The sequence below is a fragment of the Podarcis cretensis genome (assembly GCF_951804945.1).
Source record: "Podarcis cretensis genome assembly, chromosome: 5".
NCBI lineage: Eukaryota > Metazoa > Chordata > Lepidosauria > Squamata > Lacertidae > Podarcis > Podarcis cretensis.
The window spans coordinates 20,845,126-20,869,882 of record NC_137174.1 but is presented as its reverse complement, the minus strand read 5'-3'; the positions used below and the strand labels follow the sequence as shown (position 1 = coordinate 20,869,882).

Genomic DNA, 24,757 nt, shown 5'->3' with positions numbered 1-24,757 from the left:
GCTTCCAAGATGCAAGCTTCGCTTGAGCTGCTTACAGTGCCAAACTAAAACATACAGCATGTGCCTCTTTCTCAAACTCCATATAATAAAAAGGAAGAGAGAATTGTGTGCCTGTGACATGAAAGTATCTAGAGGTACTTAGAACAACCATTAGTGACTGAGAGCTGAACAGCTTTTTTAGAGTTTGGGAAAACCCAATATAGAGGATATGTAGGCTTACCTCAACAGAAGTGTCTTCTCTGTACACAAACAGGTGGACACCAACCGCACATAGGATTCGTAACATGTCAGAGTCTGACCGGAAGATGGAAATGTATCCCAAAACCTCATCTTCCAGATGTATGAAATCAATATGGTAGTGAAAAACTTACAGTGATAATTTTTGGAGTGCATTTTTCCAAAATTCTTAGAGTCATGTGGCAGAATCATGGGGTAGTGTCCTTCCTGAATTATATCACTTTAGCTTGCAGGTAGGCAATGACATTTTTGGATGCTCCACCATGTCAGTTAATTTTCTGCATGTAAAATCTTGCACGCTGGGAGAAAGGTTCTAGTATAGCCTCTCTCTACATGTGATTCTGCCTTTAAGAAAAAGAAATAACGTTTGTTAGCCCTCAGAAACAAAACTTGAAAAAATAATGCACAAAGCAAGCATTGATCCACTATCAACAAGGCTAGTGAACAGTGACTGATAATTGTACCAAACCCATTAATTCTCAGAAGCTAATTACAAACAGCATAGGCAAAAATGCAACTCAGCAACACGTCATGTGGGAAGCAAATGTGTTTAAAAAAACAACAACATGGGGCAGTCATTTGGACAAAGCTAAGAATTTTAAAACCCTTTGTTTTCAGGGGGATATTTAAGTGCATATTTTTTTTCCCACTGTGGCAAATTGCAGCGGTGGCACCAGGACTCTCCTGGAAAAATGCCTCACTCTGGGCAGTGAAGGAGAAGAAGGTGCATGGGGTGGCAGACATGTTCACTTTGCTAGGTGGTAGCATCAGGACTAGCAGCCAATAATGAGGTGAGCGAGAGTGAGGGGCCGGCAATTTTTCACTGCCTTGTCTGAGGCTGTTTTCTTGCTCTGCCTTAATAATTGTGCAAATGCTGTTGCTTAGTCTCATTTCCCTGCAGATTTGAAGTGAGCTTAGTGCTTTACCTCAGGATATCTTATCAACAGTAACGTTTAAAAAAGCTGGATTATAAATCCTCAGTGCTATAGTGAAGCAAACCCCCTGCTTCCACCCTACAGAAGAACACCTCCCCTGGATAGAATATTTCCTATTTTCTACATTTGAGGACAGAATGTTTTAAATGTATTTGGTATTCCAGTCACTAAAACCATTCTTTCTTTGCTTGACAAAATTTCCCCAACGCCTAGTTTCTTCCTTACATAAGGCTACAGGATTCCAGCATCCATGGACATACAAAGTTTTCATGATCTTCCAAAGATAATGGCTCTTTAAACAAAACAGGGATTTTAGATCACTATCACAAAGGCTTATTCTAAAAGGGGGGGGGGGAGGTGACTCAAATCAGGATAGGAGCATCAACACCTTTTCCACTGAAATGCTCTTCCTCAAAGCCTTTAAAAACAAATGTTGTTTGCTTGCGGGATGCCATGCCTCCATTGAGTAAATGCTACCCCACTTCTCCCATTCAAGGTTTGCATTTAAAATTTCAGGTTGTGAAGAAAAAGCAGAGGACAAGAATAGTGGAATTTTTCATTGATGTGGCAAGAGAGTGCTTCAACATTGGAAACTTTAATTCCATGATGGCCATTATCTGTGAGTACTCTTCCGCAAGGCACCTGTGGGCAATGTGTGTGACAGCGTCAGTAGAATGATGGTGTTTGAGTAGATGCAGCGTCCCGCTGAGAGTGCTGCACTCTGGATGACAAATGGGCATCAAAGATATTACCAAGTGAGACTCTCCAAATAATTAACTGGTAAGTGGTGGGAGATCAAAAGAAGAGACAGGGGAAAGACAGGTAAAAGTAGTCTGCGCTTGCCAAAGAGACAAGCCACACACGACCTTTTCATGCGTTGCAGAGTGGCAAATCAGAGTTTGATGCTCAAAGCATATTTGACGGAGAGGTACAACCAATCCTGGCTCCCTGGTGAGAGTGAGTCAGTGCATGTTTGCAAAAGACAAGTGTGCCTCTTCTTGTCTACATAATCTAGTGCACACTTAGAATATTTTAGGTGTACTGTATGCCTAATGTGTGAATTGTCCTGATTACATAAAAGGACATTATTTTTTTTTAGGGGGGGGGGGATAATCAGAGATTATCCAAATCCTGAAAATGCAAACTTCTCCCAGCTTCAAACCTTTGGCACAGATGTAACAAAAGTGACCAAAAGTGGACACAGAATTGTTTTCTCAATAGCAAAATTTCCCTCCATCCTGTGTTAAAACATGTTTAAGGTACGCAACAGCCATCTTAATTGGGATTGAGCTAAGAAGAATTCCTGTCCTAGACTCAAAACTGGCATTGTCACCTAAGAGGAAACACACATAGATGTAGGCTGTGGGGACACATCCAGTCCCACCTTGCTTTAAAGTGCACTTTTGCAGCCAGCAGCCTTCTGTATTCATGGAGGTTACCTGTGTGAGTTAGGCTCTTGGAAGATCGGGGTTTTCACCCACTGCAGAAGTGCACTTTAAACATGCAAATGGGCTGGAAGAGTTGCGCAGCCCCAGTTAAGAGAGCTGCAATCCCAACTTACAGATGTTCCCTCTTCAGGGAAGGAGGCTTAAGAATCCTGGTTAAGTGGGATGCCGGGTCAGTGCTGGTGCCAGTGCAGTGCTTAACCATAGAAAGGGTGGCTAAGGAGGGATGCAGTCTGGAGAGGAGAGGAACAAGTGAGAAGGAGTAAGCGATCCCATGGCCTGTTTCTGATCTCTTACCTGGGGTTACCAGAGCCCTTCGTTACATTTGCACTACCCTCCTTTGACACAACTGCCTGCAGAAGTAGTGATTTGCAGAACATAGCACCAACAATACTGCAGGAAGCATCCTGACAGACATGCAGGGATGTTTTCAATGATTTGCTGAAAATTCTCCATTTGTTTTTTTCTTTCTGTTTTTAGCGGGTATGAACTTGAGTCCTGTTGCCCGGCTAAAGAAAACTTGGTCCAAAGTCAAAACAGCCAAATTTGATGTTTTAGAGGTAATTGCACCACCACCACCATCATCATCATCATTTATACGCTGCTTTTTCCACGTGTCCCAAGTGGTTCACAACAGCAAAAATCTGCATCAATGCATTACTAGAACAGCCCAGAAAAATGGATTTTAAAGCATGATATGAAAATCCAAACCATTCATTTTGATAATACTAACATTATAGCACCATAAATGGTTCATGCTTTGCCACATACTGCCAGAAATGTGCCATGTATTTCTTCCTTTTAAAAAAGTCTTTAAAACTGTGTTTAGTAATTGCCAGATAGTATGAATGAAGCTGAAAAGGTACACTATAAGATGCTGAGTAAGAAACAGCTAAGATAGCCTGATCTCTCAAAAGCCATTGAATTTCTTCACAAACTTTAATTCAGTTTCAGTAGAAAATAATATTTAAAAGTTCCCCAGTGCTCATCAGACATCTGCAGCTTTGCACACATTGGGCTGAACACTGCAGAGAAGGAATACATTGGTTCATCTTACTGAGCAATTGGGCAGAACAGTGCCTGTGCATCTTTAGTCCATAAGTAAAAGATCCTTCTAAATAACGGGAGCTGAACCTTCAGAGAAAGGACCTGGAATATCCCTAATTGTGGCCGGTGCCCCCTCCCCCACCTCAGTCCTTCTGGTATCAGCCCTGTCTAAACCCAAGTGATTCTCCTTTTGCCTTCATGATGTATATTCATCTCCAATTTAAGTCTGCCATCTGGTGGAGAGTGATGATCAACATTTAACCAGAGTAATTCCTGCCACAAACCTCTCGTTATTTTTAAATCATTTGAAAACAAGCACAACTGGGGAAGAGAGAAAGCAAGGAGGGCGAAATGGTTTGGAATATTTGAAAGATATTGTTGGGGGCTTGTCCTGAATCACTGGAAATTTCACTAATATTCTGCCACTTGGAACCTAAGTAGACCCTTGCAACAAAAACCAGTTGGTGAAAGAAGCACACCCCACTTTCAAACAATAAAATAGCAAATGTTTCTCTCCAAAGGCAATATTTAGTAATGCCGGATGACTTATATGTGTGCACCCAACAAATCATAGGCAATATCTTTCCCATCACTCCAGCACAAGACTTTCCGGTGGACAGAGTTCATATGTGCAGCTGTAGGTCATCAGGTGTCAGGTAATCAAGTGATGTACATGGATGTATGAACCAACCCTGAAAATCTCTGGATCACAACTCCCAGGTCAAATCCAAACCTGCCCATGCAGCTTATAGACAAGCACCCATTTCATACAGAACTCTCCACACTCCTTTGGTTCCTCAGAATGCAACCTGACTAAAGGAATGAAATAGCACTTCCTCCAGTCTCAAGAAGGTTCTGTGGGGAGGATGTTTGTAATTATCAGACTACCCCATCCTGATCACTATAAAGCAAATTTTGGAAGCCTTTGTACTCAGAGGAATTCTAACAAATTCTCTTTTTGATCCGAACAGCATCACATGGACCCATCCAGCAACTTTTGCAATTACCGAACAGCCCTTCAAGGAGCAGCACAGAGATCGCAGACAGCACACAGCAGCAGGGAGAAAATAGTCATCCCCGTTTTCAACCTCTTCATTAAAGATATCTACTTTCTGCATAAAATACACACCAACCACTTGCCCAACGGACAGATAAACTTCAAGGTACAGCTTGTTTTGCAGGCAGTGAATGAAGCAGTTGCACAGTGAGCACTGCAGGCATACAAAATATCCAAGCAAAAGAACAGAATGCCATATGTAGTCAGTGAGGCTTGCCACTTGGCCATTTTTATACCGATCTGTTTGCATTCTGTTCCTTCAGAATAGGTTTGTCACAGCTTGCTCACAGCCTCACGTTCAAGCTAGAGCAATTAACCAATCAGGGGCAGGGGGTGGGGATTGCATTTGAAGTGAGTGCATCTCGGCATTGACAAAAAAATGGGTTACTTGCTATCACAACATTGAACCTCTGTCTCCTATGTCCCCATCTGTAGAAGATGGAAGTGCTGGCTGCATAATGGGCAGGGGATGAAACTATTTTACCTAGTGGTTAGAGTGCCAGAACAGGACCTGGGAGGCCTGGGTTCAAATCCCTGCTCGGCCACAAAGCTGGTGATGCCAGGACTGCACAGAGGAGCTGGTTGCATGATCTAGTGCTTCTACATGGGAGGAGGGAGTGAGGTGGCTGCTGCCATGTGCACGATTGCAGCAGCTTTGAAAAGGCCCATTGCAGCTGTGCCAACGGAGGTGGCAGCAAATCCATAGGGATGCATCCAGGGCTGCCCTAGTGCTTTTGCAACCAAACTCCTTGGCTCTTCCTGCACATACCTCAAACCAGCTCTGGAAGGTTTGGGGGACTCTGGAGTACTTTCTGAAAGGAAGGGTGCATGGGGAAAGGAAGAGAAAGTTGTTTTGTGTAGCACTGAATGCAGCCCATAGAGTTGACAAGCCTTTTGATGGCCCTGTTCCCCCCCCCCGGGGGGGGGGCTGCAGATTGTCATCTCTAACCGTTGAACTACAGGCTTAACCAAAGTTCAGAAGGTGGCATGAAATAAACAATAATGAAATGCTGATTTGAATAATTTTATCTCACACACAGAAGTTCTGGGAAGTTTCAAGGCAAATCCATGACTTTATCACATGGAAGCAGGTGGAGTGTCCTTTTGAGAAGGACAAGAAAATCCAGAGCTACCTGCTCACAGCACCTATTTATAGTGAAGAAGGTAAGATTCTTCGGCAGCTCACGCAAAATTTGCTCATTTCCACAAACGACATGTGCAAAAGGCTCAACAGTGAAAGTGAAGTCTCTCAGCCCCACTCACCTCACAGAGTGTTTGTTGTGGGGGAGGAAGGGAAAGGAGAATGTTAGCCACTTTGAGACTCCTTCGGGTAGTGATAAAGCGGGATATCAAATCCAAACTCCTCCACTTCCTTTGTTCCTATGTGATTAAAATCCTGTTACATGTTCTGACTGACTTCCCATCCTTCTCTGCCCCACCCTCCCAACCCTCAGCTTTGTTTATTGCATCATTTGAAAGTGAAGGTCCAGAAAATCATATGGAGAAAGACAGCTGGAAGACACTCAGGTAATGAAACCAGCTACTTGGTTCTTTTTCATACTGCGAAATGCACCCTATGCTACTGGTCTTTTGAGCCTTCTGAAATTTGGAATGGGAGCTACACATTAGGTAAAGAAGAGGTGCCGCCATGCTCATGGACTCCATGATGCTTTCCTCAATTGAGAGGCGAGAATTAGAAGGCCATTAATTCTCCTCTAGCTCAAATTAAAATCAAAGCCACACAAGAATTATTGGCCTATTTCTTCTTTGAAGGACTACACTAAAAGCCAAACACCCAGACCACCCAGGGGAACATAACCCCCCATGCAAGACATGACTGTACAGTATGGGGGGCGGATGACATTGTACATTGCTCACCTTTGTTGAAAAATAGAAAGCCAACACAACCAGCAAAGGACTTCTCCCTGGTCTACTAGTTTCCTTTTTGCAGGATGTTTTGTGTGGGTTTTTAATATTTAACTTGGATAGTATTGAGAAGTGATATTTCCCACCTGTTGCCTGAGGCACTACAGCCCATCAACATTCTGCAATCTTATTTTCACTTCATTTTGCTGCAAATTTAAATCCAACACAGTAGAACAGCTCTGAATTGCACAGCAGTCAAGGCCTTGCTGGACAAAGGCTGGATCCAAAATCACTTTCTGGTTGAGAGATACAGTGTAGGTGTAGTAACTAAACTCAAGTATTAGTCTATATTTTTTTTTAATATAAAAAACAAACCAACCAGGGAATACCAGTTCCCATATCAAGGGCCAGAAACCTGATCTGTGGTCAGTTTTCAATACATGGTTGAGGACTGGCAAGTCATTATCAAATGATTGAGAATACTGGGGTAAACTAAGTACACAGGAAACAGAGAAAGCTATACAGTTGGGAGATCTGAAGCCAAGCTTAATGGCGCAGTCAGACATCAATAGCTGACATCAATACCAGCCAGTAATCTGAGCTGATCTCAAGTATATTCACAGTTGCATCTGTTTCTCTTAATGTAACTTAAGGTGACAACATTTAAGACGATTTGCTGACGTTATCTTTTCATTTTTATCTCTTCATTTTTAGGACAACTCTGCTCAACAGAGCCTGAGATTTTGGACTTCTGCTCTGGATTCTAAAGCATACACTAAAAAAACACATTGTTTTTAAATCCTCAAAGACGTGATTTGAAACAGGAAGGCCTCACTGGTTGGGGTCTGTTTTGTAGATACAATGCCTTTTATGAATTACAGAAGAAAAAAAATGTGCTAAATATTTCACATCAACCTTAAGGCACTTAAAAAAATGAAGGATTTTGTTTTTTAACTATAAAAAGAAGAAGAAAAATCAAGGGCCGGGCCCTGTTCTCAGAGATGAAATGGATTGTAGGGAGTGGTATCTATGGTGGTGTCTTATTGTGATGACATCCAGATCTTTATTTTCATGTTCGGTTTCTTCCACCTAACACACGCACAGTCTCAGACGGGCTCAACATTTTGCAGGTTTGGTTTCCGCTATGCCTTGATCCACCCAACGCTTCCTGAAAATAAATGTTGTCATGTGGGGCTGATGCGTTTGAAATCAGCAAGGCTTCCACAGACCTAAAGAGGGACAAGCGCGTTTCCCAGAACAGGTGCAGGTTGACTAAGGACAGTATAAGCACAGAGCCCTTGGTTGAACTATAACCCTCATTTTGGGCATCTGATATTTTTGAAGAGCTTGCTTCTCCTGTTGCATCACAGAAAACAGAAGGCAAAAAGCAGCTTCCAAGCCACACCTTGTTGCCCCCCCCCCCCTTTTCCATCTAGTGAAGTGGGACTTTGCCTATGAAAGCTCACACCGCAACAGATCTATGAGTTTCCAACATGCCACAGGTTTCTTTGTTGCTTCTATTGCAATGGATTCTACACTGCTACATTTCTGGAATTTCTTCTCAATGTTCTGGGTTCCTCCTTTTTTTTTTGTCTTTATGCTGCTTTCCTGGCCTCATTTACTTTGTGGAGCACTAGAAAATTGTGCTCTTGGGGCCAATTTATACAGTCAACAGAGTCAAGCAGTAAAGCTCAGAGTGTACCGCTATAGACAGAGGGGTGGTGTTGCTTTCATGTGTGAATGTTCAAATAAAAGAAACATACCTTGAAGATTTTTCTACCCAATATGCTAGATTTCTACATACAGTGCCTTGGATCATAAGATACACTAATGTAAGGGAGTTCATGGAAGTCAAGTGTTCCTGCTTCTATGAAGGATCAGGGCTCCCTCCTGAATAATGTGGGATGGGCTACTGCAGCCTCCCAAATTGGACTTGGAGTTTACTTAAGTTCATGGACTAAAAATTTCCTGTCTCATCCTCTCCCAAAAGCTCCCTGCAACCCATCCCAAATAATTTAGGAGGGCTCCCAATCACCCAGAGAAGTGTCTTTTGTTTTTAAGAGGCCAAGATTGCCGCAGGGCAGGGGGAACGGTGGGAAACTTTCTTTCCATGAACTTCCATAAGTAAATCTCTCTTAGGATCCAAGCCAATTCTTTTGTTTTTCTGGAGAGCACACAAAAGCCTATCCACCCCCCACCTGCAGCGGTCCAGATCAGGTCCAGCTTCACCATTTAATTCTGCCAGTTTTGTAAAGTTTGGTATGATTGGCAGACAGGCCGGTAGTCCCGCCCACCTGTCAGTGTTGGCCGATGGAGGTGGGGGCAGGGCGGAGAAAGATCTGGCCCACGAGGCCGAAAAGGTTCCCCCCAGCCCTGGTGTAAATAGACCCTCGACTGCAAGGAAACAGTGCGGGAGCCTCTGCGGTTCAGCACAAAGACTGTCTCCTTTAGTCTGGCCTTAAAAACCACTGTAGCAGCATGGCTGCTCCCCTCTTACATCAGAGAATAGTGCCTTACAAGGTACTGAAAATGTTTAGCGTACCTTCTTCTGCAACTCGGGTTGGAAGCAAGCAAAATAAAAATATGGATGTCTTTAATAATAAAAAAAAACCAGCTACAGCTTTGTAAATAAACTGGAAGATATGGCACATGAACTAGAGTATACCTACAATAATGGTGCAGCAGAACTTATTTTTGTTACAAGGTTTGACAAGGTAAAATAGGATAATTGCTAGATCCTCCTTCATCTTTCCTCCTCCCCTACCCCTCCTTTACTAGACCCAAGAAGTCTTTAGTTTACATTTGTGTCTTTGTTTATCAGGGATTTTAAGAGAGGGAGAGTACAGTTCTCACAGTCTCAGCAAAAGATTAACTGCCAATGATGTGTTGTCTTTTACAAACCAGCCTCTGACTAACAAATCCTTAAATTAGTCGGAGGAGGTCAACCAGAGTATTGCAACACAAGGTTCAAGGTGGACTTTATAAAAAGGCTTTGCTAAGTTAAGGTGAGCTCAAAGATCAGGTAAAATATTAAAGCCATTGGTAGCCAGTGTGGTGTCCTCTGGAAGTTGGTATATTGCACCTCCCAGCAGCCTCAGCTGACAAAACCAATGATCAGGGATAATGGGAGCAACTTTTAGAGGACCACATTGGTTATTCCTGGGTTAAAACATCCTGCAGTGAATTTGAGAACAGTTTGCTGCTGCCATGCATTGCTCCTATTGGTAGGCCAATTGACTATCGATATTAGTTCATGTCCCCTGACCTTATGATAACATGTAAGAGCAATTTACCCAATTAAGTAACTTTTGTAGTTATAACTGTTTATAATATATACAGTCATGCTCAGAGTAGGGCCACTGAAATCAATGGATATGACTAATTTGGCTCCATCAATTTCAGTGGGTCTACTCAGACTGATGCTGGAGACAACCCAATATATGTAATGTGAAGTCACCTTTTGATACCTAACTCCTCCTGGGATGATGGAGCTTGTTGTATAATTATTGGTGACAGTGGAACTTGTAAGAGGTTGTCTAGACAATCCACCACATTCTGGTGCAATCACAGCTGTGCAAGGCACATTTCAAATTTATAAGCATTGCAATGCCTCCCTTCTTAATTTATTATATTGCTTTGAGGAAACGTTTCCTACTCATTATAAATCTCCTATCATGCTATTTTGATATTTTCATTTCTCAGAGCTACACTATTTTCCCTGCTCCTTTGAAAGACTTCAAGCTGTCCTCACACACGAGCCACATCACTTGATTACTCAGGCGGCAGCTGAATGTGTGAATTGACTCCAATAGAAGAGTATTGCATTTGAGGTGCTCACTTACATGCAAAATCATGATTTGATGTTTCACTTTTCAAGTGCCGAACATCCATATGCGAACCAGCCCATAAGAGCAAAACCACCCCATTTGGAAAAAATCCCTACAGACCAAGTTTAGGAGCATATTCCAAAACCAATTAAGCTAGCCTAATTTAACTTATTTTTAATTGTTCTTGAGTATGTGGCTAATTCACTGATAAGAATCATTAGGCTTCAGGTTTCTCAGTTGCTTAAAAATCTTGTTACTATCCAGCTTTTTCCTAATTAATTTTTCAATTAGACAAAAAACAAACACCAAGCACTGGATTAAAAATACTTGTTTTAATTAAGTGATAATTATATATTATCATGTACCTACTACTTTCTCGAGAACAATTAAATTAAGAACCCATAGTGGGCCAATTAATATACCATATTTGCAACACCTAAAAACATAAATGTGTGAAAAGATCTTACTATTCCACCCTACCCGTTTTCAAGTTAATACATGTTTCTCTGGGAAGAAAACTCAGTTTTATTGAAAAAACAAATATGATTTGCCAAAGCATTTCACTGCCACCACAAAAATTGTTCAGCGAATAAGGCAAAACAAATTAACTAAACAGAAGCAATGGAACAGATTTATACACATCAAAAGAGGAAACAGAATATTATGTATTAACAGAAAGATGGTCCCACAAAGACAGAGACAGAATTAGTGGCTTTGATTATTTGTGACCTGCTGCTATCCCCCCCACCCCCCAATGCTGAAGTATTGATCTTCAGCCCTAGAGGTAAGAGAATATTTATACTGTATTATTACAGTGGGTTTTTTGCACTTTTGGAGATGTCCTAGCTAGCAACATTGTCAAACACTATGAAAGGGATTGTATATCAGCTTTGTTAATGTATTTGAAATTTACAAAAGGATGCTTTAAATTTCAGAGATATATATTTGAAATGCAGTTCTGGGACACTTTGTGTATACATATTTAAGAAGACAGAAAAAGCTTTTACATGAATGTGCACTCCAGTGGTCAATTGGTCCTAGTATATATACTTGAAAAAGTGCCATTTCTATATGGCTTTCTATTATTATTATTATTATTATTATATTCTTTTCCTTTGGTTTGATACATTCCTTCGCCATCTGTGTTTTTGTTATTCTGAGCTGAATTGCTACATATAAAGCTGTACCATAAAGCAGGATATTCTGTGTTTGACTAGATGTGCTTGCATTAATAAAATCAGAATTGCTTCAACCAGGCAGCATGAATCGTTGTCACTTTTTCTGCTCCCGAAAAGTAGGAATTCAGAGGTTCCCAGGCCATTTTTCAATGAGTAAAGCAGCAAGCTGATTGGATGAGGCGAATTAAGAGATTCTAGGGGAAACCCACAGGGTTGAACCAAAAGAGGACTGACATAGCATCACAGCATCGTGAACAAGAGTGTTAGCAGAAGTTTCCAGTTCAAACATCAATCTGGGAAAGAGACAAGCCTCTTACCCTCAGCACACACCCAATCCCAGCCTCTGACAAAGATAATACTGGCCAACCTTATAAGATTGTTGTAACGATTACTAACATCCATTCAGCCTTTAAGCACTTAAGTGTCTCCTTTATTTATTATTATTTTTTAAAGCTAGCCTAACAAAACAGTACTCTTAGCCTGCAGACTATGTCAACAAACATCCTAGCTAAGGAGACATTTCAGTTTCTGTCCTGGTGTGATGGGGTCATGATATAATGCTAATGTTTTACCAATAGCCACTTCCATACCCTCCACTGCCCCACATGAAAATCAGGACACAACCTGGATGGGGACCTGTGACCCTCCAGATATTGTTGGACTACAACTCCCATCATTCCTGACCGCTGGCCATGCTGATTAGGGCTGGTGGTTATAGTTGTCAGTTCAACAATATCTAGAGTGATACAGGTCCCTCAGCTCTGCCCTACATCATCCAAATCCCCTATATAGTAACTGTACACTAGGTATCAAAAATAGGTCCCGAGAAGCATTAGGAAAGCAAACTTTCCTTCCAACACAGTCAAACAAAGTTGGTTATAACCCAACATAGAAATCTATGGCTGAAGGCCAACAAAATTAAAGATTTAGAATTACCTTACAAGCTGGGGTCCCTCTATTTATTTAGGCTTATTTCTAAACTGATTATTGTTGAAATAAGCAGGGGATGGTATAAATAGAAAATAGACTCTAAAAATCATCAGTATAAAACGTACCAAAATAAAAGAGCACCAGAAGATGGTAATACAAGGCTGCGGTGGACAGGATTTCTGACAGAGAAGAGCCCAAGTGAAGTGTGAAGGGGCGTTTATAATGGGCCACAAAATGTTGTCGCTTATACACAAATGGGCAACTCCTGTTGCCCCCCCAGCAACACAAATTAAAGGCAACAGAGTCCCCAAATGGACATTTTTAAATTTAGGCACCTTGTTTGCCCTACGATGTGGCTCAATGCAGGAAGACACTCCGACAAAAAGGCAGGAACGACTGCTGGGCAGGTTGCAATTTAACAGTCCCTGGGAGTGTCCCCATTGGCTGGTTGGGCCTGCTCCCAGGGGAACACCCAAACAAGGGTTGCTGGCATTGGCCAATAGCCGTGTGATTTGGTCAGCCATTGGTCAGATCACTTGCACAGTTTGGGGCCTGGCCGCAGCATCACCCACCCAGGAAGGTGAGCGGACTTACCTAGGCTCTTCACAAAGGAAACTACAAGTATCCCTTTATTTTGTGAGGACAAGATTACTGTTGAAAGGAACCTGCCCTCTTCTGTCTTTGGCAGTTGGTTGCCTAGCAACACTGTTTCTATTTGACCCCCCAGGATTCCATAGTCAAGAGTCATAGAATCATACAGTTGGAAAAGACCAGAAGGATCATCTAAGCTAGTCAACCCCCTGCAAGCAGGAGGTGACTGAGTGCCAGGTGAGTTCTGCTATAGGACAAGTCAATGACAAGGGAAACCTCTCCCTTACAAGAGGGAGAATAGTTTGTATATAGCACAAAGGGGTGTCTTTTATATGCATGGCAGATTGTGCAGCAATAAGTCAGAGCACATGTGCCAGCCTTCTTTGCCCCTACTAGAATTTTGGGAAGCCAACAGTCACTGGGGAAAGATCCAGTCATTTCCAATAAGGAATTAGGCTCAGGACACAAAAGTGTGCCAGAGACTTTGGCTTAGTGACAGAACCTCTTCATACGGAATGTGTTTAACCTTAGTTGTTGGCTTTTAAGTGTGCAACTAAAATATTGTGCAAATGCAATGAACATGTATTTGAGAACACCTACCACATAGCAAGCTAAGAAAACTAGCCACAAACCTTGCAGGTGACTCCATCAAACGCAGAATCAGAGTTCTTCAGTGAACACACCTGCAGGGCAGAAATGTAGTATGCCAATAAATCACTAATTAATTAATCTACAAAAGAGACTAGCCCACAAAAAAGTAGTAGCTTGCCTGCCTACATATACAATAATATGAATACTTAAAGTAACTTTTGCAAAAGCATTTCTGCTTGGTCCCATGGGGCATAATCTGAGCTGTATCTACTCAGAAGTCAGTCCTATCGAATTCAGTTGGGCTTACTCTCAGGTAAGTGGCCCCAGGACTGCAGCCTTATACACCAGTTAATTTTTCAAGTGTTCATTCTGGGGAATGGCCATGCAAACAGGACCTTGGTCTGGCTGGCTCCTGTGATGGTACTTGTCTTATACCTCTGAATCCCTGAACTTTTGGGTCAGGATAGGTAGCCTGTGACCCATGTCCTAATTTTGTGGGTGGCAAAGAGGGCGAAAGGCAGGGAGAAGGGGTGTTCCCCCACCAGATTACCCTCAATAGGATGCAGCCCTCAGCAGAGAAAAGGTTGCCTACCTGTTTCAGGCAATGGTGATTCAAGAAGAGGCATTTCTGGGATAAGCAGTCTGATTGACTCTGGAAACCTGGCTTTGAGTGCTCTTTTTCTGTACTTCCACATCTAGTGGTCTCTGCTGTCAGAAAAGCCTTTCTTCTGCTTAGGCCTTCACCAAACTTTTGTTTCTATAGGCTTCTCAGTAACCAGATAAGTGAGTTCTGGTGAGAAAGGAAGCTCTTACTAATAAGGATGAGATCATGGATTGAGTGCACCTGTGTTCTTTAGTGATGGCTGTGAGCTCAAAGTCAATCTGGCTGCCTGCTTGATTAACAGCAATTGTGGGTCTGTGAGAATGCACTTACTGAAGTCCTGGAAAGTTAAGTGTTAGCTGAGCTTCTAGTTGGTTGGGAAATTCTGATGCAGTTCTTAGGTCATTCTCTAGAACAGTGTTTCCCAACCTTGTGCCTCCAGCTGTTTTTGGACTACAATTCCCATCATCCCTTGCCACTGGTCTTGCTAGTCAGGGATGATGGGAGTTGTAGTTCAAAAACAGCTGGAGGCACAAGGTTGGGAAACACTGCTCTAGAACAGGGTTTCCTAAACTTGGGACTCCAGATGTTTTGGGACAACAATTCCCATCATCCCTGACCATTGGGTCCTGCTAGCTAGAGATGATGGGAGTTGTAGTCCAACAACAGCTGAAAACCCAAATGTGGGAATCCCTACTCTAGAAGTATGAATTATCTGCAGGGACATCCAGTAAGGTCTGGGGGAACTCCTAAGCCAGGCTAGGGGACAACAGGGAGTAGCGGCAGCTTATTATTTTTGCAAGGTCTGGTTGGTGGTGGACTCAGGTTGGATTTTTGTTGCTGCTTAGTCCAAACAAGATTCCTTACTTCCTGGGTTTGGGCAATCTTGGCATCTACCTCATAAAGTCTTTCCAAGGCTGCAGAAAGTGTCCTGCTCCTTCTATTTTGATTTAACCTGATGGTAAGCAGCTTTGCTGCCCCTCCTTGTGTTTCAGACAAAACTCAAGAAAGGAATGGTATAACAGTATCTCCTGCCAACTTCCACGGCTGCAACCCCCATCCTTCCCCCCTGCCAACATGTAGCCTCTTTCTGACTTGTCATAATATCACCTCTCACTTCCCTCTACAGCTCTCTTCTTTGGGACAGCCTATAGTAACCTAATCAAATTGCTACTTTCCTTTTCCTTTAAAATGTTTCTTCCCTGGGAAAAAGAAAGCAACTCTGTTGGTTCCTTCCTTATGAGAGCACTCTGATAACTAGACCATGACTGCAAGTTGCGCTCTTGTGTATTTCAGTAAATTTGCTAGTTTCTAGACAGCTCCGCTGAACAGCCGTTTCTTTGTCTAGGAGTCAGAATAGGAATCTAGTTCACTTAAGCAAAATCACCCTCAGTTATTCATGGTCCAGGAGGACTTATTCACAGAACTCTTTGCCCTAAAAAGTGGAGTGAAAATAAAAGGAGCAGATTCAATCTGGCCAACTAAATCTGTAGAATGACCCTATTTAGGATACTACAGCTTTGACCAACTCCTCTATACTGTCTTCTCTGGGAAGTCATTGTTTCCCACTTATAGAAAGAGATGTGAATATATGCTTTCAATTGTCTTACCAGGTACGTCAGAACAAACCAGACAGGCTGTGTTGATGCTTCACAATTTGACAAAAAGAAAGGGGAATTTAAACACTGGGCATTTATTTGCTGATGAACAGTGACAGAAATGAGACAGTTTGATCCTTGCATACCATGCAATTTACTTTTGATTAACACTGAACAAACAGGGTCTTGTTCTATTTCTCAGTGAGTAGAGACAGGTCAAGACGCCTTCTCATAAAAGCTGTAATTAATCCCACAATAAAACACAGCATGGGTGATAAGAGTTCTTCCCTAGGAAAAGCTTTTTTTAAAGAGTGTTTGCTTGGAGTTGCATTTGTTAAAGGAAACTGAATTCACTTAGGAATCCTACTCTCTCTCATAGGAGATTAACAATTCACAACATATCCAGCTGTGAAACCAAAAGGACAGGTATGAGCAACACCCAAAAAAATGCACAGCAAATACAAGGTCAAGCATTACAATTTTACTTCCATGGAAGCAGATTGCGGGCCTTTGGTAGCTGACACAAAAAGCTCTCCACGATAATCAGGTTTGCGCTACACATTCAATGCTGGACTCTGAGAACTGCTGAACAGTCAAGATCAAACTGATGTATTATGTAGGCTGCTATGTCCTCAACCCTATAATTAGTCTTTGTGAAGTTATTACTTAGACACCCTTCATTAAAACTATTCTGGGTGGTGTGCAAATGTGTAAATAAAATCCACTCCACCACAGAAATAACAGTTTTAAAACAGATAAAAAAAGAAAATCCAAAAAACCCCTAAGTGGAATAAAATATTATTCCCAAAAATACAATATATTCTTTAAATTTCCCTTACTTTGGTAAGCAGAATAATAAGCTTGTGAATATGGCCAACTTCACAGGACCTACAAAGTGGCCTGGGACAGATATTCTGACTGTAGACAACTGGTTAAATCCAGATTAACTGTGGAATCAGTTTGGGTGCCCTGGGATATTTTACACTTGTTATTCTCAACTTCCCTCTTGCTAAATGCTGCACAGTAAAGGAAGGGAAGTTTCAAAAGCAGTTTATGACACAGCATGAGGGTGAGGGGTGGGGGTGGGGGGTCAGCAAAGCAAAAGTCAAATCCCACCAGGCTATTGCAAATCCCATACATGAGCCTAAATATGGATCCTTGTCAAAGGGATCAAACAGCAAGTTATGTGGGAGTTCTGCAGTTGGCTCTCCCAATGTTTTTCTTTTTTCCTGAAAAAAAAGTTAGGTGCATACATTAGCCCCACATCAATTCATCAGTGCAAGAACCCCCTCCCCCGTGGCTCCCAAACTATTAGCTGCAAGGAAGACATACAGAGACAATAACAGGGCCTGGATGTTTTCTCCTGCAGGGACCCCTGCCCCTATTGTAGAATTTTCAATTTGGGCTTACTGCCCAAGATTCTCAGTGCAGTTTCTATGCTGAAAAGCCACCTCCTCCATTATTTTACTAACATCATTTGTTCTGGAGCAAACATGTTATTGGTCTGATCCAGCTGGTCTCTTATGTCCTTAAAGTAGTTCATCTTCCGTCTTCTGTCTTGCTGGCAATTTTCCCAGATACTGAATCACAAGGCAGTTCTCTAACCGATTAAAGAATCTGGTGTTGGGAAAATTCTTCTACGGATTGGCACTTGTATGACTGAAAGTTCATTTGGTTGGGCATTTCTTATTCCATTACCAGAATGACACACTGAACATTACAAAACGTGAAATTAAAAGCAAAGAAAGAGTATTGCTATTACGCTGATGAAAGGTTGTTGGAACGTGGGGGCAATTCCTGGAAAACAAAACCAGGAACTCATAGCATTGATATAGCTCTTTACCTTTGTCCGAAAAGACAGATATGGTATCAGCCTGTGAAGGTACAGAAGAATGAAATCAGTTCAGCTATAGCAGGAGCAAGATGTAGATAGTTAACCAATAAGGGTGGCTTCCCAGCTCCATCTTCAATCCATTATTCTTCTTTATTTGAAATGGGCAGGAAAACAGCGCCTATATCAGGTGCCACTTTGATTTTAAAAAACAAACAAACCCTGTTGTGACTGATCTTTGCAGCTTCCCTGATTTCTCATGCAATTGGATTTCTATGCATACGATTCCTCACAGAAAATATGCCATCATCTTCAATCTACAGCCATAACTTGCATCTTTGGAAGTACACAATATTTGCTTTCTTTTTTGCTGACCATACTACACTATATGCATTCACAACACACTTTAGGGCTGTACCACATTGCTTCATGACCTCAAAACAAGAAACCAGTCCTATATTAAAACACAGTAGTATTCAATTTAATTATAAAGAGAAGACAACAGCAAGCCAACTTGCATTACATTCTCTCCACTTCAGACAAGTTACATTGTTCTTCACAATGTTATAAAGGCAAATTACATGTTTTTAAAAAAAGATCAGTGTCCAGAACTATTTTCAAACAGTACATAGTCTTTCAGAGCTAAAAGCCGTATTATTTTCATTGCCCACAAATTCAATTGGCACAATGCTCCCAGTGTTCCTGTTGCAGACCCCATTCGAAACGGATAAGAGACTGCACAAAAGCACAGCTCTGCTTTTCTGCAACTCTTGTTCGTTTCAATGGGGCCTAAGCAGGAGACATTATTGTGCCCAGTGCCAAAAGTAAAATAAAACAGCCCCAAGTTAGCAAGCGATTGCCGTCTTTTCTCCTGTCCCCTCTCCCAAGTGACAGAGACTTCAAAACTCACCTGAAGAACAAAGGATATCAGAAGTGTAATTATGAGGCAGTGAAATGAACTGCTTATGCTCAAGACAGCATTTCTTTCTACATCCCAAAACATGCAAAAAAAATTATTTGGCCAGTAGCTAGGATAAGCAGACAGCATACAAGCTCAATTCATTTACAATCCAATAAAGAACAGCAATGCAATATTATTGTAAACTGTTCAACGTCCTTTCTTTTAAATACTTTAAATACATATTTTTGCAAGTTGATTTATGTACCTGATGGTTAATAAGGCGAATTCAGTGATTCTGGCTGCACAACATACCATGGTGGGGGTTTTTTCCACGGGCTCTTGCCTCAGGGCTTTATTCTTCCCACGGAATGCGTACGTACTTATAGTGTCGCTTTCTAAAAAAACTACAGTGAAGCAAGCAGCACAGAATAATGATAGGCAGTGGAGAAGGCAGTTTTTCATTCACTTGTGACTCTTATTCCCCCATAATGCAAATCTGAAAAATGAAAATGTTAAAAGAAAAATCTAGATGCAGAAAAGTTAATATACTCTGTTCTTGTTCCCTTGCCCACAACCCCCCCATGCAGTTAGACATGTTAAAAGCAAACTGAAATGCTTCCTTTCGCTCAAGTGCCTGATCTGGTGCAATGTGTAGGTAACAGCTGGCCAGAGAAATAGATCTTTGAAATCATCTTCAGCAAGAGAGAGGCACTGCGTTGTTGTTTTTTAGCTGAGTTATTATTAAGGCTTCAGAACGATGCTGGTTCATAGCAGCTCGAGAGTCTTAGGATTGCACTGAGGATCATTTTAACCTATTGCTTCACTGTTAGTCCTGTATGCCTGCTTACGCAGGTGGGTCTCAATCTCCTCTCTGAACACCAGCATCCCAAGGTGAGAGTGAGAGGCCTCATTCATGGCTTTAGACTGGATACACATGCGATATTGCTCCGGAGTCAGTTCATCGGCACAATGCTTCTCATGCCAGAGATGAAAGAGCCCAGGGACCGGGGTCCTGGCCACAATTAGATCGCCATGCAAGTACTTTCGATAAAGGTGGACATCTTCTCCACCCCAGCCTTTGACTTCCAAGTCAAACCCCCCTGCAATAAATCAAAGACAGAAATCAGAAATGCCGTAATCAAATTACTTCACAAGCAGAGGTGTAGAGAAGATACATTCATTTTCAAGATCCTATATCTCCAAGTAAGATAAACCAGCAGGACTCACAAGGTTAAAAGAAAGTAGAGATCTCAAGTTGCGAGTTAGGTGATAAAGGGCAAGTCCTTGTCTGAAGAGCTTCAGATTCTAATCACCTAGGAGTCAACAAATTTTTATGTATGTAGTCACTAACAGAGAAGGGCAACCTGTTTAACAAAGATGATCACATCTTATATTTTGGTTGGAATTATTCAACTGTTGTCCTCAGTTGTGAACAGCTTCCAGAACCTAGATCCATCAGAAATCATGAAAAATCTGCACAATTGCAGCCATCTTGCTGCTAATTCTTTAGCAGTTACAGTGGTACCTCAGGTTACATACGCTTCAGGTTACAGACTCCGCTAACCCAGAAATAGTGCTTCAGGTTAAGAACTTTGCTTCAGGATGAGAAAAGAAATCGTGCTCCGGCGGCACGGCGGCAGCAGGAGGCCCCATTAGCTAAAGTGGTGCTTCAGGTTAAGAACAGTTTCAGGTTAAGAATGGACCTCCAGAACGAATTAAGTACTTAACCCAAGGTACCACTGTATTTGACATTTTTAAAACATGAAGATGGCAAAAAAATGAAGTCCGAGAACTCTTGTAACTGAAAGATAGGTGAAAGCCAAAAATGGGGAACCCATAATCCTCCAAAGTTTGTTCAACTCCAGTTCCCACCAACGTCAGCCAATGGTAAAGGATTAAGGGAATGGAGTCCAACAATCTCTTGAGGTCCACATATTCCCCATCCCTGATATAAGCTAACAATTGCCTATAAGTTCTGCAAAAAAGCTGTAGCTACACACATGCTAGGACTCAGGTCCTGATGTCATATAAAATCTTATTCCTGAAAGGGAGGAATTAGTTTCCAGATTCATTAAAGGACTCCTTGGCAGGTTTTGAATAAACATTCACAAACTTTTTATTGATAATAATCAGCTAAACAGTTTGAGGATCTATACAACTTTGTAACATGCAGAAAACAGAAGTCTCAGAGAAACCAAAGACTGGAACTGAGGGAAATCGGGGGGTGGGGGTGGGGGCGGGTGGGTTTTGTGTGGGAGGGTGGGGGGAGGGAGGGAAAATGGGGAGGAAACAAGGATGATATATTTTTGGATAATATGTCTTGTTTTAATTTTGAATAAAAAAACTTTTTTTAAAAACAGATTCATGAAGGGAAGCTACGAACCCACACACATTTGTGCATTTTTTACAAGAAAGCACTGCCATTTATACATACACTTTCCCATTCAACAATCTCCTCTACTCTCAACTGCAGTTAAAGCAAGCAATAAAGCAAAGAAATATTAGTCATTGCAATTTATCATTTATTTTATTTATTAAAAGCATTAAAAGAATAAAATTCAGTATTAAACACAATACTTCACAAAGAACAGAAGTAGCATAAAATGCACCCTTTCTGGCAGAAAAAATACTAAAATAATTAGCACAGGTGTACAACAAAATGCAAGTAATTAAAAGCAAAAAAATGTGTAATATGGACACAGCAAAAGAGCAATTCCTTGTCAGCAATAGTCAAATTTTGTAATAAAAAGTTTCCTTTAAAAATTAACAAGGGTTAGTTAAGACCCCAAAGCCAAACAACAATCAGTTGGGAACACACAAAATTACCAAGATTGATGAATTCTATAGCAAAAGTGGTTATTCCTTTCTCTTTTTCTTTGGAATTGTTTCTGATCTCCCTACCCAAACTCTTGTTCCACTGAATTGGCTTTATTTGTCTCCTCCAGTTATCCCTTCCCTAGCAATTGTTCCTCTTCTTTAGATAACCTAATCCTATGGCACTATGGACACTCTCATCTTTCATTCACAGGGAACAAAAAAATCTAGAAGCTGGAGCAGAGTCACACATACTTAGGCTTGGGCTGCCCACAGACAAACAGGAAGTAAACAGTAATTTGCCTTAATTAAAAATATGAAGAGAGGCAAGGCCAAAAAAAATATTGATGCAGTGCTACTGCATTTTTTAAAAGCAGCATTAATATTGTACTAAAATAAGACATAAAGCTATTACACAATATCAAAACTCAGTTAAGCCACAAGGTGGTGCCAACATATATAGACAAAACTAAGCTGTGAGGCTTGTGCTAGCTTTTTAAATGCTCAAGTAAGAAACTGCATGGGTGAATACCTCACACATTTTTTTCTACAAAGTTCAAGAACTATGATTTAATTAAGTATGCCCTGGGTGTCTTTAGACTGAAAGGCCAGACAGAAATAATGTAAAGTAATAGTTTCCTGGAAGAAATCATTTCTCTTCCTTAGTGAGAGCAAGAGTAACTTGAGCTGGGTATTTGTGCAGAATATCCAGCAAGAAGCAACATTCCCATGTCAATCAGTAAACAGAGGATATCTGACAAAATCCAAGACAAAAATCATAAAGCAAAGCATCTTACCGACAGCCAAGAAATCTGTTCGATACTGACAAGTCATTCCAAAACCAAAATCCCTCCAAAAACCAGAATCCTTCTTGTGCACCTACAATTATAAAAGTATGCATATTTAGGCATTTCAAGAAGAAACAGGATCTGAAATTAATTATCCCAGTAAACAATTCACTCACCACCCACTAGGGATGGGGGAGAATTTCAATTCGATTTGCATTTAAAGGTACCTAATTGGCAGTTTCCAAAACAATCTGAGAACCGAAGCACAGCTGTCCTTTGAATTTTGCAGTTGTCTAGCCAAGTAGCATGTACAAAAATGCATGCACTGGGGTAAAGTGTCCATAAAATGCATGTGTTAGTGAAATCATACAAAAATTTGCAGTGCCAAGAGGCACATGAAACAACGGCATCAAGTCAAAACTAGGCATAGCAGGCAACACGAGTTTATTTCCAATAATGGCATGTGGACTACCCGCTTCTCTATAAGAACATACAGTCGTAATGTGCCCTGAATGTGTTTTCGCTGGGATTTCCATGTTTGTTGTCCCATCAAGTTCAAGTTGAAGTGAGACTAAGGAAGCGATCCTAACTCGCCCCGCCCACAGCCTGGCTTCATGAAGAAGCAGCGGCAGAACGACTGCAACGCCAGCTTGGAGCTGGTGCACTGGTTGGGCCCAGGTCACACCTGATGCAGCAGCAGGGATAACACAGGATTTAATGGATCCTGGGTTGGCTCAGCCCCACAAAGCTCAGTTTGAAGGCTTTATGCTTCTGGGATGCTGCTGGCGGCACTTCCATAGGCACATTTGGCAGGCAGAAGTCGGTGCAAAGTAATCAAATCACCCTGTGTAAAGAAACACACACCGCAATTCCTCATCTTCTATCTCCTTGGTCTTCTATGAACTCCCTGTGTGATCCCCAGCTTTAGCAGGCTTCCTTGACCACATAGGCCTTCAGCTGTGGAGGCTCCCAGCTTTACACGCAGCATGAATAGGACGTTAGCCCACCTCGTACTCCAGCCAGTGTGCTACACATTACACAGTAACAGATTTCCAGTTTTGCCCTCATCTAATGTTTCTCAGTTTTCTTCTTTAATGAAGCAAACACCATGTATCATTAGGAACATGCTATTTTATTTTTCCGCAAATGGTGTGGTAGAATTGTTCAACTTTGACCACTGACTCTCTGATACTTTTTTTAAAAAAAACTGAACACAAAACTCTGCAAACTTTGCAAGATGTTTGTATGCATCATTCATAGATGCTGCTGAATTATTGTCATTTTTACTGAAGAGTATGGGGTAAACTGGAGTACAGGATCAGGTTTAAGGTGCTGGTTTTAGCCTTTAAAGCCCTATACAGCCTAGAACCCTCGTACCTACGGGACCGCCTCCCCTGGTAGGTCCCACGGAGGACCTTACAGTCTTCAAATAAAAACATCTTGGAGATCCCGGGCCACAGGGAGGTTAGGTTGGCCTCGACCAGAGCCAGGGCTCTTTTGGCCGTGGCCCCAATCTGGTAGAACGCTCTGTCACAAGAGACTAGGGCCCTGTGGGACTTGACATCTTTCTGCAAGGCCTGCAAGACAGAGCAGTTCCGCCAGGCCTTTGGCCAAGGCACAGTCTGACCCCCTCTCTCTTTCTGTAATCCCCATAGAACTCCAGCCCAATGGTTGCCATTAATTTGATTCTGAATTGATTTTAGAATGTATTTTAATTAATTGTGTGATTTTTTTGTACACTGCGCCAGTGTGGTGTAGTGGTTAAGAGCGGTAGTCTTGTAATCTGGGGAACCGGGTTCACGTCTCTGCTCCTCCACATGCAGCTGCTGGGTGACCTTGGGCCAGTCACACTTCTTTGAAGTCTCTCAGCCCCACTCACCTCACAGAGTGTTTGTTGTGGGGGAGGAAGGGAAAGGAGATTGTTGGCCGCTTTGAGACTCCTGAAGGGGAGTGAAAGGCGGGATATCAAATCCAAACTCTTCTTCTTCTTCTTTTACTTGTTAGCCGCTCTGAGCTCAGCTTTGGCCAGGGAGGGCAAGATACAAATAAAATTTGATGATGATGATGATGATGATAAAGATGAAGATGAAGAGGATAACTGGCATTAGCACCAGTCTATATGTGGATAAAGCTATAATTTTCCTTCTCCATTTTTTATCTTTAGGTTAACCGGATGAATAGTTGGGAATTTAGGAAGCTTTTTGGACTATGGAACGTTTAAGGAGTATGCAATTTAAGGCTTACTAGTATCTGTTTGGTTAATTATTTTTATTTCCAAATTCTTCTAAGTTAATTGCTCTTGAGTAAATTGCTGAAATCTTTATTTCACATTTGAATTTCCCCTACCTAGCATTTAATGATTTACATACTCCTTGGCATGTAAATGAATGTGCTCATTTACACATTTGTTTTATGTTTCAGTGAGTGTTGAATTCATAAGTTTTCATCATCCCATGCAGTGTTTTAAATATTTCAAATTTCTTTTTCTTTTGATCTGACTCTTGTCCTCTCTGCTTAATG

At 41.6% G+C, this 24,757-nt stretch overlaps 3 protein-coding genes across 8 annotated transcripts in view; 1 reads left to right on the top strand and 2 right to left on the bottom strand.

The window, feature by feature from the left end:
• The window catches only part of LOC307215928 (uncharacterized protein), a 231,283-nt gene extending 230,951 nt beyond the window's left edge, over positions 1–332 (bottom strand). The window contains exon 1 of the mRNA XM_079975762.1: positions 221–332. Within this exon, the coding sequence (XP_079831888.1) occupies positions 221–286 (66 nt within the window). The 5' untranslated portion in view covers positions 287–332. The remainder of the gene's footprint in view (positions 1–220) is intronic.
• RASGEF1A (RasGEF domain family member 1A) overlaps positions 1–11,671 on the top strand; it is a 224,869-nt gene extending 213,198 nt beyond the window's left edge. For all 6 annotated transcript variants that reach the window (XM_079975711.1, XM_079975708.1, XM_079975712.1 and 3 more), the window contains exons 8-13: positions 1,689–1,791; positions 3,098–3,177; positions 4,636–4,827; positions 5,762–5,885; positions 6,176–6,248; positions 7,302–11,671. In XM_079975711.1, the coding sequence (XP_079831837.1) occupies positions 1,689–1,791; positions 3,098–3,177; positions 4,636–4,827; positions 5,762–5,885; positions 6,176–6,248; positions 7,302–7,326 (597 nt within the window). In that variant the 3' untranslated portion in view covers positions 7,327–11,671. The remainder of the gene's footprint in view (positions 1–1,688; positions 1,792–3,097; positions 3,178–4,635; positions 4,828–5,761; positions 5,886–6,175; positions 6,249–7,301) is intronic.
• Positions 11,672–18,193: 6,522 nt separating this feature from the next.
• CSGALNACT2 (chondroitin sulfate N-acetylgalactosaminyltransferase 2) overlaps positions 18,194–24,757 on the bottom strand; it is a 34,050-nt gene continuing 27,486 nt past the window's right edge. The window contains exons 7-8 of the mRNA XM_079975696.1: positions 22,247–22,328; positions 18,194–19,735 (exon numbers count right to left, since the gene is read on the bottom strand). Coding sequence (XP_079831822.1) covers positions 19,443–19,735; positions 22,247–22,328 — 375 coding nt within the window. The 3' untranslated portion in view covers positions 18,194–19,442. The remainder of the gene's footprint in view (positions 19,736–22,246; positions 22,329–24,757) is intronic.